The following is a 17,580-nucleotide window of genomic DNA, read 5'->3' on the forward strand; positions in this document are numbered from 1 at the left end:
TGCTTTTGGACCCATTTCATCTTTGCACTTGTAAAAATTGCAGGATTGAACAAACTTCCCCAAACTAAGTTGCTTACTTCTAATGGCCTCTTGGAATATTGTCGTGGTGTGTTGTTTTTTATTTTTTGGTTTTTTTTTTGGTTTTTTTTTTGGTTTTTTTTTTGGTTTTTTTAATTTTAAGAAAACACTCTGCAGAACACTTAATTACTTTCCCAGAATTGAGCTGGTGTTTTCAAATGGAATTTGTTAGACTTTCCGAGAAAATAACACTGCTTTGAAGATTTTGTATAGTCTGCAATGACTGACAGTGTGTATGGGTGGAGAATTTTTTGTATGAGTGAAAAAGCAAAAAATATTAGCTGGGATTTTTAACTGTGCATGTCCTCCTTTAGTGCTGTTTTATTGAGAGTCCTTTGTGAGCAGTAGTGGAGGAGAAGAAAACAATAGTTTTAAAAATCATGTTTGATATATTTTGTGTAGTGTTCTTTGTTATTTATCTTATGTTTAGGTAAGAATTAGTGTGATGGTCTAATGAAATTAACAAAGTAGCTTGATAGATTCTGAGAAGCCTTTTAGAGGGTTTTTGCATGAAGGTAATGTAACTCAAGCTTTTTCTTTCTTCAGGGCAAAGAAAGAAACCAGGCAGACTGTAGCAAAGCTCCCTTTATTGGCAAGAGTAAAGAGAACCCTATCAGAGCATTGAGAAAGCCAATTCTTCCTTCTTCTCAAGCTGCGGATCAAATGAGATTCAGATAAAACCAAGGAAATGTAAGCAGAGAGTCTTCCAAATTTGGGGGAGGTGTGGGAAGAAAAGGAATATACAGATTTGATCAAGAAAGCTGTTGCATGGACCTTGTAAACTAAAAGCTTTAATTTAAGCTAACAGCTCAGTTTTTAATGTTATAGTCTCTTCGATTGTCTGTGAAGGAGAATTGTTACATAAGAAGGAACATATAATTTCCAGACTGATGCAGAGTTTACCTGTTAGCAGGTAATTAGTGAAGAGGTTAGAAAAAGCACTAACAACCAAGAACTGTAAAGGATTCCAACCTTTATGCTATTCTGGCAACATCTGTGGTACCAAAGAGGTGTTTAAATGGGAAAGGGTCCTGTAACCTCTTTTTAAGGTGAACTTCTCTGAAGGTTAGATTTTAAGAAAATGCATACATTTCATGGAATTGTGTTACTGTGAGTTTGGACACTCACCTTTAAACTCCTAATGCTTGTAACTTGTGTGAAACTCTATTCACATATTCATATTCACATATGACATGTTCCTTGGTGGCACTGCCACTCCTTTCTGTGGCTCTGATATGGTAAAATCCTTCCTTTTGTTTTTAATGTAAGGTTTTTTTTGGCTGCTGGGAAAATTCTCACATTTGTCAAACATGAAAAATTGACAGCATTGGATAGACTCTGAAGGAGGTTTATTTGGAATTGCAGTTTGATACACTTTCTCTCAAAGGTTTCTTTTGCCTTGTGCTTGAGTGCACGGCTGAACTGGGCTGTTCTCAATTCAAGTTTCATAACCTTGCTATGTACTGGTTAGGAGGCAAATTGCTGCTACATTTATTAAAGATATTGTGATATTTTATTTTTTTTCTCTTAAAGTGTTAATATTTGGGTAGAAGAGAACATTTTACCTAAGCAGTCTTAATACTGCTGTGAAGTAGGTGCTTGGAAATCTGCTTTTCTTTGGTTTTAATTTTAGTCATGCACATAATATTTCCTCCTCTGTGTAAAAAAATGTGATGCAGTCTTTTGTGAGCATTTACTTTTATCACCTTGGTCTGAATTTTCATGTGCAATTCTTTCACCAATTCAGCATTGCATTGCTGGTATGATGTAAAATAGATTTTTGCAATATATTCTCCTGGCATCTGTAGTGTTGATTTTGTGTTGTGCATCAAAGTAAAACTTGAATGTGGTAATGGAGGGCTTGATTGAAATTATTGCTAAAACTAAGCAAATGAGGGGGAAAGGGGGCCTATATAAAGGAAAATAAATGAGTACAAAAAGTTTGTACTAAGAGAGACAATCTTTTATGTGCCTATTACATTCAGCTTAGGCCACTTAAAAAAATTATCTGGAGATGATTTTAGAAAACTGGGTGGTGACATATCATTAAAGATGTGAAATTTTCTTGTGGGAAGTGAGAGAAACTTAGGATTGTCCTCTCTCAGCTGAACTTAAGGTGCTGTGGATTTGCCTTAATTACAGCTATTGCCAGCCCTGTGTCTTGTGTTAGTGCTCTGATGGAGTCCCTTATTTCACTGACACACAGAAGCTGCTTGGATTGATAACAAAACCCATCCTTGTTCCAAAATGGAATAGCCTTCACTGTAACTAATCACAGCTATCACCAGCACAGCTGTCAGTGAATGAATGTAACTCTGGTGCAGTCTGTACCCCAGAGAATAAATTAGTGAAGTAGTAAAACCATATAAAGATAAAAATGCATTTGAGTTTACATGTAGCTAATTTAATGATGTCTTTTTTCCCCCAAATAAATGTCTTGAAAAATGGAAAATTGTTTTTAAAAGCCCCAGGACAAAGACAACCCACTTTTTTGACACTATGACACTTGTCTAAGCTGCAGAACTCACTGTTCTGAGATAACACTAAGAATTTGCTGCTCTTGGCCTCAAAATAATTGCTTGTAAATTTAGCAGATATATAGAGGAAATAGGAATCATGCTTAGCACAATCTTTGGAGCTACCTTCCTCCCCCCACTTTTCTTTTTCTTGCCTATCCCCTTGTGTATTGTAGATGCTGTATAATGATGGGAAAAAGTTTCAGGAAATGGTTTGAGCCTGGCTTGATGGATCAACATTACACTATTTTTAATGTGTTTTGTGACTTTATGCTATATTGCAGGAAGTGCATTTATATATATTCTAAATTGAATTAAATTTGGCACTCCTTTGGGATCTTCTAAAGGCAGCCATAAAAGAATTTCCAAAACAGTGTGAAGCAGATTGAAGAATGTAAATACTTCTGAGAAGAATCCTATGTTAAGGTGGTAGTTCTCCTTACCTAGAGATGTAGGTTTGTCTTTAATATTATACCTAGTGTTTTCAGGTCCTGGAATTGCTTCCTAAGATAATACAGCAGCGGTGTACAGTTTAGTTGGAAAGTATCATGTAAAAAAAAAAGAATATCTTATGACACTTAAGAAGTGTGGGAAAGTTATTTCTTTTTATGAAGACTTCCAGGAAGGTTTAGAGTGGTGACAAATCCCGCTAGAAGAGTCCAAAAATAATGCTTCCTGCTGATGTACAACACTTCAGGCCAGGGATGCTATAAAAGGTGGACAATTTTTTGCTTATTATACAGTTCAGGGAGAAACAAAGTGATCAAGTCTTAAAATCATGTAGCAATTCTGTAGAATTGGTGGAGAAAAAAATCCAAACCAGTGCTGTAATATTGGAAGCTTCATTTGCAAAAAGTAGGAGCCAGCACTCTTTCCTCTGAAGTGTCATTAGCAGTGCAGGATCCTATTGCTCTAATCTTGGGACTTAAGTCACTTGCTCCATCAGTGAGTGTCCTCTGCATACTTCTAAATATGGCATTTGCTCCAGTAGTAAATTATTCTTTTCATTCTGCATATCTGCCTTTGTGAATCTTTGGAAGCAGATAATTCTTTATGAGCATAAATTTTCCAATGAATCTGAGTATTCTCACTTAGTTTCTAGTGTAACACCTGGAGGCTTTCAGGTTTGAATTTTCAGAAATAAAAATGCGTGTTTAAAGGTTAGATTGCCATTAATACATTAAACAGGATTGCTTTATTAAGTATTTATTTGGTAGAAGCGAACACGATTTCATTAATATTAACTAAAGAAGCCCTCAGGCACTAAGCATGCAAAAAGAATTTTCAACTAAAACTGTCGACTTCACGTTCCAAATCTGAAGACAGATCTCTTTAAGGCCTTGTGGATGGTGTGGAAATCAGTTTTAATGTGATTCTGAGGCAGCAGCAGTACAGTGCAATGTTATCAGAAGTTTCTTTGGAAGGTTGCTAACGCTTGTGTGAAACTTTTTTGGATGTGTAACAGTGATAAATTGGTTCTGGGTAGTGATGTGAGATTCAGTCAGAAAAAATTATTAATTGCTTTTACAACCTCCACATTAGGTATGTTGTAGAAGGATAACATCCTCATTGATTTTTGTTAATTCTCTTAATCCACTACAAGAGAAACCTTCAAAAAGACCTGAGGTTTTTGGTCCTTTGTAGTATCCTGTCTGACCCAGGGCTGTAGAGATGACTTTTTCTCAAGATGTCAATGGTATCTATTGATCTGAAACCTCCAGAGCTGCACTTGGTGTAAACCTGCAGGCAGCAAATAAAACATTGAGGTTGGCAAGAAAAATAATAGCATAGTTTGTTACCTGGCAAAGTAATCACAAAGAAGAGATAGAAACTGTGAGAGAAATGAGGAAATAGCATGCAGGTTCCAGGTAAGAGTCTTTTAATGGCACTCAACAGTTGGAATAATGAATATTGTCATATACCAGCAGGCATTTGTGTTTTAGGTATCTTGGCTTCCAGCAGCACATTCCTAAAGTCTGTGTCTGCTACAAGAGGAGCCAACATGCTCCTTCCTTTCTTACATTGCTGGGAAACATATTTTGTGAATCTAAATTTTCAGTTAGGGAAAACACAGCTTCCTCCATAAATACCTTAATAAAGGTAAGAAATGGTTTAGATAGCAGTGAATGTGAAGTTGTGATTATGAGTACTGTGACAAGTCTGGGTAAGGGGTTTGTGACTTTGTCCTGAAAACTCAACTTCAGTAATACTTCTTTACTAGAGCCACAGAAACTGGAATGGACTTTAGTATAACTAGAAATTGTAGCACAAGTGGTTTAGAGAGGTTTTTTTTTTCCTTTATTCCATATTCTGTTTACAAATCTGGTTTGTTTGGTTTTGGTTTTTTTTTCATCTAATAGAAAAATCTTAATGAAACTCCCACATTTTTCCCAAATTCCAAGATGTTGGTCATAGATAATAAAATCTAAACCCTGAAGTGTACAGTGTAGACATTGAAATCACTGAAGTTAAACCTGCTATTGCTTCATTACATAAGTGAACAATGTTTTCCTTTCCCTCACATTCTGATAAATAATAAAATGTAGGCAAATGCAAAGAGAGTTACTCTCTTTTTTACTTTTCCTTCCTGAATAAGAAGGAATGGATTGAGACAAAGCTGAATACATTATCTAGAATGGTGAGAGTTTTCACTCAGGATTAGTGAGAAGTTGAATTATGTGCATGAATAAATGTCTTCCATGCAGTTTAGTGTTCAATAAAGTATTCTGACAATGTCACAGGCTGTGTTAATTTCTAGAGGGCAGTGTAAAAAAGTCTTTCTTACCTGTGTTCATAGTATGCTGTGTTCACTGGGATAAAATGGAGGAGCAGGAAATGTTTTATGGGAGTGAGTTAATTTCCATAAAAGACAGGTTATATTTTTCTGAGTTTTGGATGTATGCTTAGAGTGGAAAGAACTTAATGTGGAAGTGAGATACTGTGTTTTCAGTTTTCTGGTGTGGTCATTTCTGGTTACACAGCACTTCATTTCAGTGTTGAGTTCAAGAAGTGCCCAGCCACACTTGAATTGTTTCATTTACCAGATTCCTCTAAACTCTGCTGTGTTCAGAATTTCCTGGGAGGACTATTTTTGTTAAAGATGAGCAGCATTTTAAAATTAATTAAGTAGTATTTTGTAGGTATTCTTGAGAAGGCAGTTTTGCAGTAATTACTCATAATAAGCTTCTTGAAGTGCTCTGGGTTTTTTCTTTTTATTTGTTGGTCTCTGACACCTTTACCTTCACATACTTTCTTCTAATTGTAGAAGATGAGGTACTACCTGTCTTATTTATCTCTGCTGAGACTTCAAGGCTGGGTTTATTAAGAGGCAGCACAGATGCACTCTGTCAGGAATTGGCAATGCAGAAATATTCTTCATGCACTTGGCAGTGTAGGTAGGTAGACTTTGATTTGGGGAATATCTTTTGCTCTTGTGATAGACTTGAAATTTTGTTAGATTTGAAGCTGAGGATCTCTTTGACTAACAGAAAGGAAAAGAATAGCACTGATTGATAGGTCTTGGTTTAAGAACAAAGAAAAGGTTGACAAAAATACTGCAATAATCTTTTGATTCCTGCTTGGTGAATTCAGAGATGAAGAGACTTGGTTGTCTTAAATTGCTGTAATTTATAAGGAAGTTGTTCCTGATTATTCATGCAGCAGATTTTTTTTGAGGGCACAGCTTGGGAAGAAAAGGGGACTAGAGTAGGTCTGTAGAGGATGAGGCATCATTTTCTAGGACTGTATGCCAGGGTCAGAATGCCTGGGACATGCCATGTGCATGAACCCTTGTTGATCCTTGCTGGGGTTTGTGGCTGGTTCCAGTGCCCTGTTGCAGCAGGAGTGGGAATCCCAGTGAGCACTTGGGATTTTGGGTGTCTGTCATTTGACCCTACCACTTGTATCATGTGGACCAAAGGCAGGAAAAGTGAAGGAAGTGTTAGGCTTGCTGTGAAACAGGAATTGGAGGAAATCTGGATCGATGGAAATAGCTTTCCATAAAAACAGAGTGTTCTGAATGCACATACAAGCTGGTTTTTCCTACTTCTCTCTTCAAAGCACATGTAAAACCATTTTGAGAGGACACTTCCTTTAATTTCAAATATGATGATTTTCATGGTGTTTCTGGCAATATTTTATCTGAGTGTATTTCTTCTGTAGAAGATAGAACTTTTCCTTTGTAAACAGAGCCAGAAGGTAAAAAAAATAAAAAATTCATAGTGTTCATCCACTTCCCCCAGATAGGACTATCAGATATATCTCAATCATGGACTTCCCCTAAACAGCAAAGGAAGAGATTAAAGTATACTTTGTTCTGTGTTCATCTGATCATCTTTTGATCTTTCCTGTTCTTTATCTGCTTCTACTAAAAGCCTGGTATAGAAATACAGATCACAGCTGGGGGTTGACTTAATAGGTAAAATGCAATAGCTTTGTCTAGGGGTGGATGAGAGAAAAGAGGAAATGTGCAGGAGCCAGAATTGGAATTGGGAATGCAGAGGAACACTCGTCATGAGCTTGGGCAGCATTTCTCTTATCTGTTGTCTTGTAACCCAGGCTTTCAAAGCTTAAGAGGTCTTTTGATTTCTAAAAGATGCTTTTGATTTCTTGCACTTCAGATGACTTTATACTGTATTTTGGAAGCCCAGTGAGATTAGGAAGTAATTACTGAGAGCTGTAGATAGCAAGTGTAAATCAAAATACAAACACTTTATTTTTACTGCTGCCTGAGGCTGGATCTTAAAACTGTTTTGCCAACCCATGTGTCATGATTCAAAGAAATGCTGTAAACCTTCAATAAAGTAAGAGTTGAACATAGTGTCACATAAAAATCAGCTTTCCTTAATTGCACTGACTTACTTCTCCTGTTGTCTTTTTTTATTGGATAAAATTTAAGCCCTTTAAAAGTTGTGGGGTTTTGTTTTCTCTCATCTGGGGAAATATGTGTTAGACTAAATGTGAATTGTATTCATCAAATAATTGGATAGTTACTAAAAGTGTCACTCCCTGGCTTCTTGGGCATTCTGAGCTATGCTAATACTATGTTATTATTTACATACTGCTATTCTAACCTCTTAGTGCTGATGTAATTGACCAAATTGCTAATGTAAATGACCAAATCTGTCCTTTATTTGGAATCTAGAAGTTTGTTACACTGAGCAGGAGAGAGTATATGCTAGAACTCTTTTCATGACAGCATAGTCCAGCAGACCTGCTAAATTGAGATCCATTTATGGGGATTCTGTTTTGTTTAATCCTCTCAGACACTTCATATAGGTGTGTAGACTTGTTTTTTAAATAAATGCAGCCAAGGAAATTGATAAGTTAAAAGAATAAAGCAATGTAAAACTGAACCTGCCTTTCATTTTCAGCTCTTCAGTCATCTTGCAAACTAGATCATGGGAGATACACAATGTTTGTGATTCAAGTGACATGCAAGGTTGTTTTTCTTTTTTTTCCAAGAATATCATTAGAACATCTTTTGATGCTACTTCTGATTTTTTAGGTCAGATAGAAAAAGAAGTATTGGTCTGTACCTTCCAAAAACAAATAGTTTTCCTATTTTTTCAGTAATTTCTAAAGGCTAAAGCCTGTGGAGATTGTGGTGAAATGTGGTTTAATTGCTTGAGACCATAGCAGTTCAGGTATCAGAAGGGGTCCTTTTTGCTCCCTCAGAATATCACATCATTATTGCTACAATAAAAATTCCACACAGAGGGGTGGTAAGTGCTGGGAGAGGTTTCTTCACCCAGGCTGTTCTGAAAACTCAGCAGTGGGCAGCCTGAGCTGACTTTGAAGATGCTCTCCTGGGCTGGGTGAGCTCCAGAGGTGCTGCAGGCTCAGCAGCTGGAGCACTGCACTGGTGGGAGGCTGCAGAAGCTGCCTGTGTGGAGAGCACTCTATGCTCTGCTTCTGTGTGTTTTCAAATGTTTGGCCTCCTTGCTTACATCCAAGCACTGATTTTTTTTTTTTTTTTTAATTTTTTTTCCCCTTGTTGGTCTCCATCTGTTCTATAATATAATATGTGTGATCTCCAGGTGTTCTCCACAGCAAGGAAGGCCCACGCTTATGAAATTGTAGGGCAAAGTTTAAAGTAGGTAAAATAGCAAATTTGTTTTACCACAGAGAAAAAGAAGTTTTAAATATCAATATTTATTATTATAATACCTATTTCCAGGACATAGAGAGAATATGGGAAGGGTTGCTAAATCACCAATGCTGATAAAACTTTACACAGTGAGAAGTATAAGACCACTCCTCACCTTCTTATGGATTTACACACAAATACAATGTCTAATTCTGTACGGAAATAAAAGCAGCATTGATGCTTAGGGTATAAAAATAAGTATATTTTTTATATTATCAAATATTTGGGTATCTGGAAATACCTGAACCTCTGGTTAGTTGGTCCTATATATATATATGTGTATATATATGTATGTGTGTATATATATATGTGTGTGTCTGTGTATGCTCTGGAGAAGTAGTAAATAGCACTTCAAGCATGAAATGCATGGAGGTAAAAATAAATAAATCAGTAATTCTCCTGTGCAAACAAGACCTCTGACCTCACCCAAAACAAATCTGATGGATGGTCATCTGCTTTTCAAACCTGCCACTCTAGGGCTGCCTCACTCATGGCCTGAGTCTTCTTTTGGAGTGATTCAAGCCATTTGCATCTTGTTTGTTTGTCTGTTCAGTGCCCTTTCCAGACTGAGCAGTGGGATTGTTCCAGCAGGCCAGGCTGAGGTGTGCTGGGTGTTGTGATACTCTGCAGCAGGACCCCTTCACACTCGAGAGCTCCAGGGTCAAGCCTTATTTTAATATTTTTTGACATGTGTGCCTTGAGTAAGCTGATAGTATGTTGTCACCAATATTCTACTTTCAGCTTGCATTACTGTTTTAACAAGACATCAGAGTATGCCAATAGATGTTGCATATTATAATCCCCCAAACCAGCTCAAGACTTGTATAAAATAGTGTAAGAAAGATGGACATTCTTTTTAGCATGTGCCAGGAATTTATTAGAAGCTATAAAATACCGAAATATAACAGAGAAAAAGTTCAGGTTGTTTTAATAATTTAATTTTAAGATAAAGGTTTCTGAGTGCTAACTTGAAGCAATAATTCTTGATGATAGAAAGCAAGTGAGCTGGAAGGACTGAAGATCTGGAAATGCCTCTCCTGGTACCTGGTTATCTGTCTCTGAGGATATCCTGTGGAATATGGAAGAAAATTCTGTGAAGAGCAGTGAAACTGATGAAGTCTCTTTTCCTGCTAGTCTTGGTTCTACATCCCTTTTTTACCCCTACTCAAAAACAAAGAAACAAGAAACAAACAAACAAAAAAAAAAAAAAAAAAAAACAATCACACAACACAAACCTCTAAATCTGCAGCCCAGCCCTGCTTTTTTTTGGTATAGGAGGTTTGTACCTGTCTGTGCACTGGCTGACTGATAGTGCACTTTTACAGCCTCTTGCTCACTGGGATACTACTTTAAGTTTCTCTTTCTGTTCCCCTCCTAGCTGTTCATTTTCATGAAAATGCTGTCCAGTTGGTTCTGATGTGGTTTTGGGAGGCTGATAGACAGCACAATCACAAGCCCTTATCTCATTAAAAGCTATATAAAAAAATTACACCCCAGGCTGCCCAAAAACATGACCTGGTTAGGGTGAGATGCTGAAGTTTGTGTGCTTTTACACGTTTTAGATACAAAATTTTTTTTGAAGAGGAAAGGTTACTTTTCTGCTCTGATCTTAAGCTCCCTGTCCCACTTCAGGTTTCTCTTTCAGAGCTTAATTTAGATATTGTTCATGCAGTGCTGTTCTGTTTCAGGAACTGATGTTCTCAGTGCAAACTGTAATTTGATCAAAAAGCTTTGCTGTCCTGTAGTAATAACCAAATTAAACCGTGTCATGCATTATTCTCTTCTAAGGTACTGTAATGAAAACATTTATTTCTAATAGCTTTTTGCTCTTTTTGAATTTCAAAACTGTGGTAAAAGCTTATTTACTTCATATTGTCAATACACTGAAACTGTCTTCATGCAGAGCTTTCTAGGTTCCAAATCCCATGGTACCAAATGCAGTCAAATTTTTGGGAGTGTTTTAGGTTTCTGTAAGAGGAAGTTTTTTTCTGTTTTCTTGAGGATGCAAATTTATTTTGAATTTTCATAGAAGCTTTATTGTATTTCTATGTCACAAACTGGCTTTATTCCCAAAGAACAAATCCTAAAGCTATGTGGTAATACAGAACACCAGTGCAGATTTTTAGGGTGTTTGCTCTTTGTGCAGTGAGAACAACACCCTTGTTCAAATAAGGAAAGAGCAAAATGCTTTTTGTTTGGGAATTCCCGTGCTTCCTAGTTCTCGGAACAATTTATGGGTCAACTCACTTTTGCTTCCAGTTTCTAGGCTTCTGTACTAATATTAGTATTAGTTAAGCACCAGCAAGTTGTTCTGACCTTCACTGCAGTATGTACAGCTTGAAGTATCAGCTGAGGTCCAGCCTCAGGTGCTTGAATTCCACTTGTATTGAGCAATAGTGACCAGACTGGACAAGCAGTGTCACAGTGCCTTGGTGACTGTGCCTCTTTTTTATGTGCTTATCTGTCCTGAAAAGTGATTGTCCAGGGTTTAGCAGTTTTAAAATGCATCTAAAAGTTCATATATTTTCATTGTGATGATCTTTTCCCACAGATAAGAAACTGGAATGTAAGAACTAGCTGGTGATTAATTAGGCATTGAGGTTTAGCTTGCTGAGCAATTGCCAGAGTCTTTGGCTGGATGGCAGCTTGCCTTGCCTTTAGGAACCAGAGGCCCCCACCAGAACCAGCCCAACCTGAACACCCCAGCTAGGCTCCTCTCCCTGCTCTCTGGAAATAATGTTACCTCCACTGCCATAAGTGCAGAGTGTCTTACTGAGGTGTGACTTCAAAATTGCTTCTTCTTGGCAGTTTGAAACATGATTATGGGGGAATAATCCGAGTCCTGCTGTTAAAGGTTCTTGAAAAGGAAGAGAAGCCATTGCAGATGACACCCTATAGTGGCATGGGAACCATAACAGAGTGCTGTTTACAAAAGGGTGGCAGCTGAAATGTTTGTGTTATCTGTGCTTGTGTTCACCACTGATCCCACATGCAGATGTAGGAGCATTTAACTAATATGCATGATGGCAAAGCTGTGTGCATACAGACAGATAAACATCACTTCTCCCCATCCCCCTGTTAAATACAGCTTGTTTACTGGAATAAAGCTGTGGTCGTCTTGTGAGCTCAGTGCTCTGCTGTGTTTTGTGACAGTACTTCATGAATGGCTTCTGAGTTTTGCTGCACAAGAAGAGGCTGGCATTCAGAGTATTGTGGAAGAGAATTCCTCACCAATCTGGCTGCTCTGTTGCACAGCTTATTTAGCTTTTCTGGTCTGATATACTTCTTCATAAAATAAATGCAGAACCCGAGGCAGACAGATCTGACTGTTAGGATATCACATAGTGTGTTTTATTTGTCAGTGTGCTTTCTGCTTGTTTTCTGTGACAAGATCTCCAAGGTGTCAGTTCCAAAAGTGGAGTCCTGTGACACCCTGTGCAGTTTATTCTGGTGTGAAATCTCTCTTGACAGCTGACAGTCCAGCCTGGAGCAATTTTGTATCTCTGTGAAACTCTCACCTGCTGCTCATTTGGCATTCGGTGCTGTCTGTGTTGAGTCTTGAATATTCTCCTGTCACCTCTGCCTGCCTCCTTATGACTAATTACTCAGTTTCCTTGAAGAAGTCTTGCTTTTGGAAGACTTCACATCTCCAATCATCTTTAGCTTCTTTTTGTTCAGAAGAAACTTAATGGGGAAGCAGACATTCAGTAGCTGGGGACTGTGACTTGCTAGTTTGAGCTCTCTTAACTTGACAATTCTCCTGTCAGCATCTCTTTTTAGTACCTCTTTTTCTATATTTCTTTTGTGGGTTGGAAGCAGGTCATGCCTGGTTTTTTTTGTCATTTTAAGGGAAGTAATGTTCCCTGTGTTGTTCCTACAAGTCCACGTGGTTGAATTTGGCTTTTGACTTCAAGAATTGACAGAATAGTGGAGATCTGGAATATGGTTTTAGAGGGAAAAGAGGTGTAAGTATCTACAAATCAAGGAACATTTACAGACTCCTAAACAAAGTGCCAAATGAAGCTTTTCCAATGACACACTGGAATCAAGTCCATAGGCAACTAAGTTTCTGCAGCCTGGATACTTAAGGAGTTGCACTTTTTTCCAACTCTTGCTAATCTTTTTCTCCTACAACCACAGAAAAGTGTCAGGTCCTAAGCTCATGACTGCATTTCCCCATGTCCAGCCACTGATGTACAGCAGCAGCACTCATGCCTTGGGCAGTATCTCAATCCAGACTACTTTTGTAAGCTGCTTCCTTTCTCATTCATGGCACTTCTGTGAACCTCCTTGTCTGAATCATGTTCTCAACATCAGTCTCGTTTCTTTTGTGCTGGTTACAATCTCGAGTTGCCTCTTCAGTGTCATTATTACCTGCTGGGTTTTTATGCTTGCTGGTGAAACTCTAGCTAAGGTCTGAAATAATCTGAATTTCCTCATTAATGAGAAGTGTGAGTCACTTTCAGTTCAGCACAGACTTTTCGGGTTCTTTCACATATTGTTCTGTCAAGACAAGTGTCTACAGTCTTTGAAGAGCAGACAAGGAATAGGAAAACATTAATTCAAATCATGGCTTAGAATTTATAGTAGCTTTTCATTTAATTTTCTCTTTTTTGGGGGGTGTGTTTGTGTTGTTTTGTTGGTTTTGGATAAGGTATCACATATTCTTTGAATATGGAACAATCACTGAGTCTGTATGCAGTTAGGGTTCCTTGGGCTCTCTCTGACTGTGGTGGAAACCAGAGAGGCTTTCCCCTGGGCAAGGGGGCAATGAAGTGAGAATTCTTCACCCTTGCTCAGCTGGTGTTGTAAAAACATGAAATGGTCTCAGCATTGAGTCACAATGATTTTGGGTTTTGTTTCTGTAAATAATGGCATCAGAAATCAAAGAAAATTCCCTACCCGCTTAGTTTGCATGGAGAATTCTGTACCAAAATTATAGATGCAGAAAATATCTACAAGTAAATATGTTTCACTACAAGTGTGTGGTTTTGGGCTTAGCAAGGGAAGGTAAGATACCACAAAAGCTGTGTACAAGAGGATTTGTGTATTTGGGATGTGAAGCATTTGGCTCTCTTAGTAGCATTTGTGGACATACTTTGAGAAGTGAACTGAGCCTCATTTCTTTATTCTGCTTCTTAAAATTTGTATTATAACTAAATCAGCTGAGGCAACTGCAGGGCAGTAGAATAGGTTTATATCTAAATTGCCAGTTAACATGGAGAGAGAATTGAAGTTTTCTTTCCTCTTGCAGACTGCCAGACACTTCTCATAGGTAAATAGCTATTGTATCCTCCAACTGTGCTTTCTCCTGTATATGCTGAGCCTTTCAAAGGGCACTTATGCTTGTTTGACTCTGAGATTAGCTAGGAAATGATTGAAAACACATTTAAAAACTTAACCTGGGATATTATTCCTCTGTTGTTCTGCTAATGCTTTGCATGCTGACCTAGAAGACGAATTGTCCAAGATAATAGGTACTGTAATTTACTTTCCAGCTGGATTAATTATTTTCTCAGCTGCCTGTCAGTTGTGCTTAGCCCTGGTAAATTAATCAAATGGCCATGTTACATAGGCTCTTCTCTGCTGTCACTTAGACTTTGTCAGCTGCTCTCTTCAGGTGAACATATGCACTGGAAAGGTTGGAAAGTGTCCAGTAAGTAAAACCCTTTAGTGGTGTTGTAAAGCAGACTTAAAGCAGTGTCTTTCACTATGGTACTGCAAAGGGATTGATAGGAAAAGTGGGCAGGGGAGCTGGGCAGGCTCTGGATACCCTGTGTAGGACACTGGTGGTTGTGTGCTGTTGCAGCATTTGAGCAGAATCGTGGCTGTGCTGTGCCAGAGCACCTTCTTCACCACACCTCCTGCTGCCTCTAATGGTTGGGCTTCAGTATTAAGCAATACTTTTTGGAAAGAAAGAGAGAGAAAGATCTGAAAGAATGCCTTATGTATTCCTAGAGTGATGGCCATAATTGACACTTCATTTTCAGGAGAAGGTTTTAATTCTTTGCTTTCTAGAGCCTTTGAATATGTAGACCCAGATTTGTGCTAAATATACTCAGGCAGAAATGTATGTGTTGTGTTCACATGATGTGTGGACACAGATCTCTTCTTGATCCTTTCTGATTTTATGCAGTCTCTCAGATGTTCCATTTGTTTTATTTGTATGTGAAAGAGGTCCTCGTTTCTCAGTTTTTCTCTCTTTTGGTTCACAGAAACTATCTTAGAGCATGGACACCAGTAAGAAGTCAGAGCCCCCTTTGTCTGTAGAAATGGTGCAGCAGAGGGCCAATCCTGACCGCAGCCCATCAGCCTCCATCTACGTTCCAGAGCAAGGGGGCTACAAGGAGAAATTTGTGAATGCTGTGGAAGATAAGTACAAATGTGAAAAGTGTCACCTCATCTTATGCAATCCTAAACAGACTGAATGTGGACACAGATTCTGTGAAACCTGCATGAATGCCTTGCTGAGGTATGTTGTTTGTTCTGGCAGAGCATCTTGATACCTTTAAATGTTGTGAACTACTGACATTACTGTGAACACCATTGCAGCTTAAGGAATATGAGCCTTCCACTGTTGCTTGCTTGAGAATTTGTTATCTGTGTGCTGGTGCACACATTTGTGCTCTATTCTAGGTCAGGGTAAGGCAACTGAGCTTTCCATCAGTATTGTTGGAACAGTTGTTAAGGTGGTGTAATCCTGTGTAGCAATGTGTTAGGTAAGAATTTCATTCCCTGTGGAGGCCAAATGGAGTATCTGTTTCTCAAGGCTTCTGACTTGGGTAATCTGGTGTCAAATACACACAGTAAATTGTCTGTGTGAGGAACTGAGCTTGTACACACGTTCCTTGGGGTGGTGATACCTGACCTGGCTGTTGACCCAGCCTCAGAGATGGGTGTGGGACCCTTGGATATAGGTAACTGCTTGTGGAGCAGTTTCTTTGTAGCCCTTCCAGCTGTTTGCCATGGCACTTGTGTGTCCTGTGGATGCAGGAGGGTCAGAAAGGCTGGCATCTGTTGCTGAGATGTTTGGGCCAGAGTGCACAGAGGGTCAGGGAGTGATACAGATGTAAAAGGAATGCTGAGAGGGGCAAGCTTTCCCAGTCTAGATAAAAATAAAAGTGCAATCATTTAGGGAGTGTCTAGGTTTTAAGAAGTACCTGTGCATCAGTAGATTTCTTTGCCTGTCAGTGTTGGTGCATTACTGCTGGTTGTATCCAGCAGTGTGATTTCAAAACCTTGTATATAATGTTTGGATACCATTTAGCAATCTCCTGGAGTAAATAAGCAGCAAATATGTTCATGTACTACTGGAAAAGCAGAAATACAGAAGATGCTTGGCTTGATGAGTGTTGCATACTGGATTACTATAAAGAGAGCATTTCACTTTGGAAGCCTTGGCGATCTGTTTACCAGTGTTTTTGTTACCATTCTGACTCTAGATGGTTTATATGTCACTTGGAAGTACTGTAATCTGATATCTAATACTTAGATAACTAAGTCAAGACTATATGCAGTAGTATACAAAAGAGTATGGAAGTTATTACAATATTCTGTCTCCTGATAAAGAGTAATTTCTGTACTGGGCAGACACAAGGCTCACTAAGTGCACTCCTGCAGGTTTTGTGCTTACAGCACTTCAAATTTAAAGCAACAACCAAAAAACCCACCGACTGTTCTTTTGATACATAGTGTCATGTGAGGTGTGGTATTTAAGAAATGCAGTTATTTCTTACTGAGTATGTGTTTTTGGAAGATTCTTACATGGTAATGACAGTGACTGCAAAAAACCAAGCACCTGCCGTGCTTGGATGTGCACAGGTGGACAGAACAGATCCCTGACAATCTAAGCAGTAACAATTTGGCATTCCTAGAGTCTGGGCAATTTTCCTTCCCTGCTGTGAGACATGCACATGTGCTTATTACAATGTAGCTAGAATATGTGTAATTTTATCTTCCTGACTTTCCAACCAGTCTGTTACTGAAAAGGACACTTAAGGCCATTGGGTTATTTAAGAGCTTGTTGCAAACAAATCCTATATTAAAATAAAATTTACTTCTCCTCTTTTTTTTTTAATAAAATATGTGCTATAAAATTGAAGGTAAAATAGGTTTGTGTTGGTCCTGCATTTGGAACAATTTTTTTTCATTCAGTGTTGATACATTGCTGCATACACAAACACACTAATTATGTTAGCAGTTTCTGTTCCAGGGTTGTTTGAGGACAAGGAATTGGGAGTTAGTGGAGATAAAGCAGTAAAGATGTCTGCTCAGTATGCAAGAGTAGTTTGAAAAAGCAAGCTGGATGCTTGAGTGAATTCAGTAAGAGCAAGGAAAGCATGACATTGTATTAAACACTATATGCCCTGATGTAGTTTAGATTCCTTTTTTTTTTTCTCTGACTTATGAAAAGCGTTACAGATATTGAAGCTTCAAGGTACTTAAGATGCTCAGAAATGTGATGAGACACAAAATGGTTGGTGTGAAGAGCAGAAGGCAGTGATGATTGGAAATAACCATACAGATTATATAACAGGATTGAACTTTTTCAGCCTTTTGCATTGATTTGCACTGCTGCTAGGTAGCCTGTCAGTGAGTTGCTTTATGAAAGAATTCACACAGCTTTTACCTGGTGCTTTTTGTCTCGGTGCTTTACAAGGGAGATAATTTGGACTGTTCCCATTTTATGTGGGAAAAGGAGCTAAAAAGGAAGGAAGCAGCCTGGTCTGGTGCAGGGTCTTCCTCTCTATAGCAGGGGAATGGAACCAGATGAGCTTTGCTCTCTTCCAGCCCAATCCATTCTGTGATTCTAAGGGGTTTACACTACAACACTTGGCA

The 17,580-nt window shown here is 38.4% G+C and overlaps 1 protein-coding gene across 15 annotated transcripts in view; it reads left to right on the forward strand.

The window, feature by feature from the left end:
- Nucleotides 1-17,580, forward strand: part of TRAF3 (TNF receptor associated factor 3) — a 69,594-nt gene that overhangs the window by 20,167 nt on the left and 31,847 nt on the right. For 10 of the 15 annotated variants that reach the window (XM_079309484.1, XM_079309477.1, XM_079309482.1 and 7 more), the window contains 2 exons: nucleotides 625-768; nucleotides 14,958-15,214. In XM_079309484.1, coding sequence (XP_079165610.1) covers nucleotides 14,973-15,214 — 242 coding nt within the window. In that variant the 5' untranslated portion in view covers nucleotides 625-768; nucleotides 14,958-14,972. The remainder of the gene's footprint in view (nucleotides 1-624; nucleotides 769-14,957; nucleotides 15,215-17,580) is intronic. The other 5 variants (XM_079309487.1, XM_079309485.1, XM_079309488.1 and 2 more) reach the window with 1 other exon arrangement.

This window comes from Erithacus rubecula (genome assembly GCF_903797595.1).
Source record: "Erithacus rubecula genome assembly, chromosome: 6".
Lineage (NCBI taxonomy): Eukaryota > Metazoa > Chordata > Aves > Passeriformes > Muscicapidae > Erithacus > Erithacus rubecula.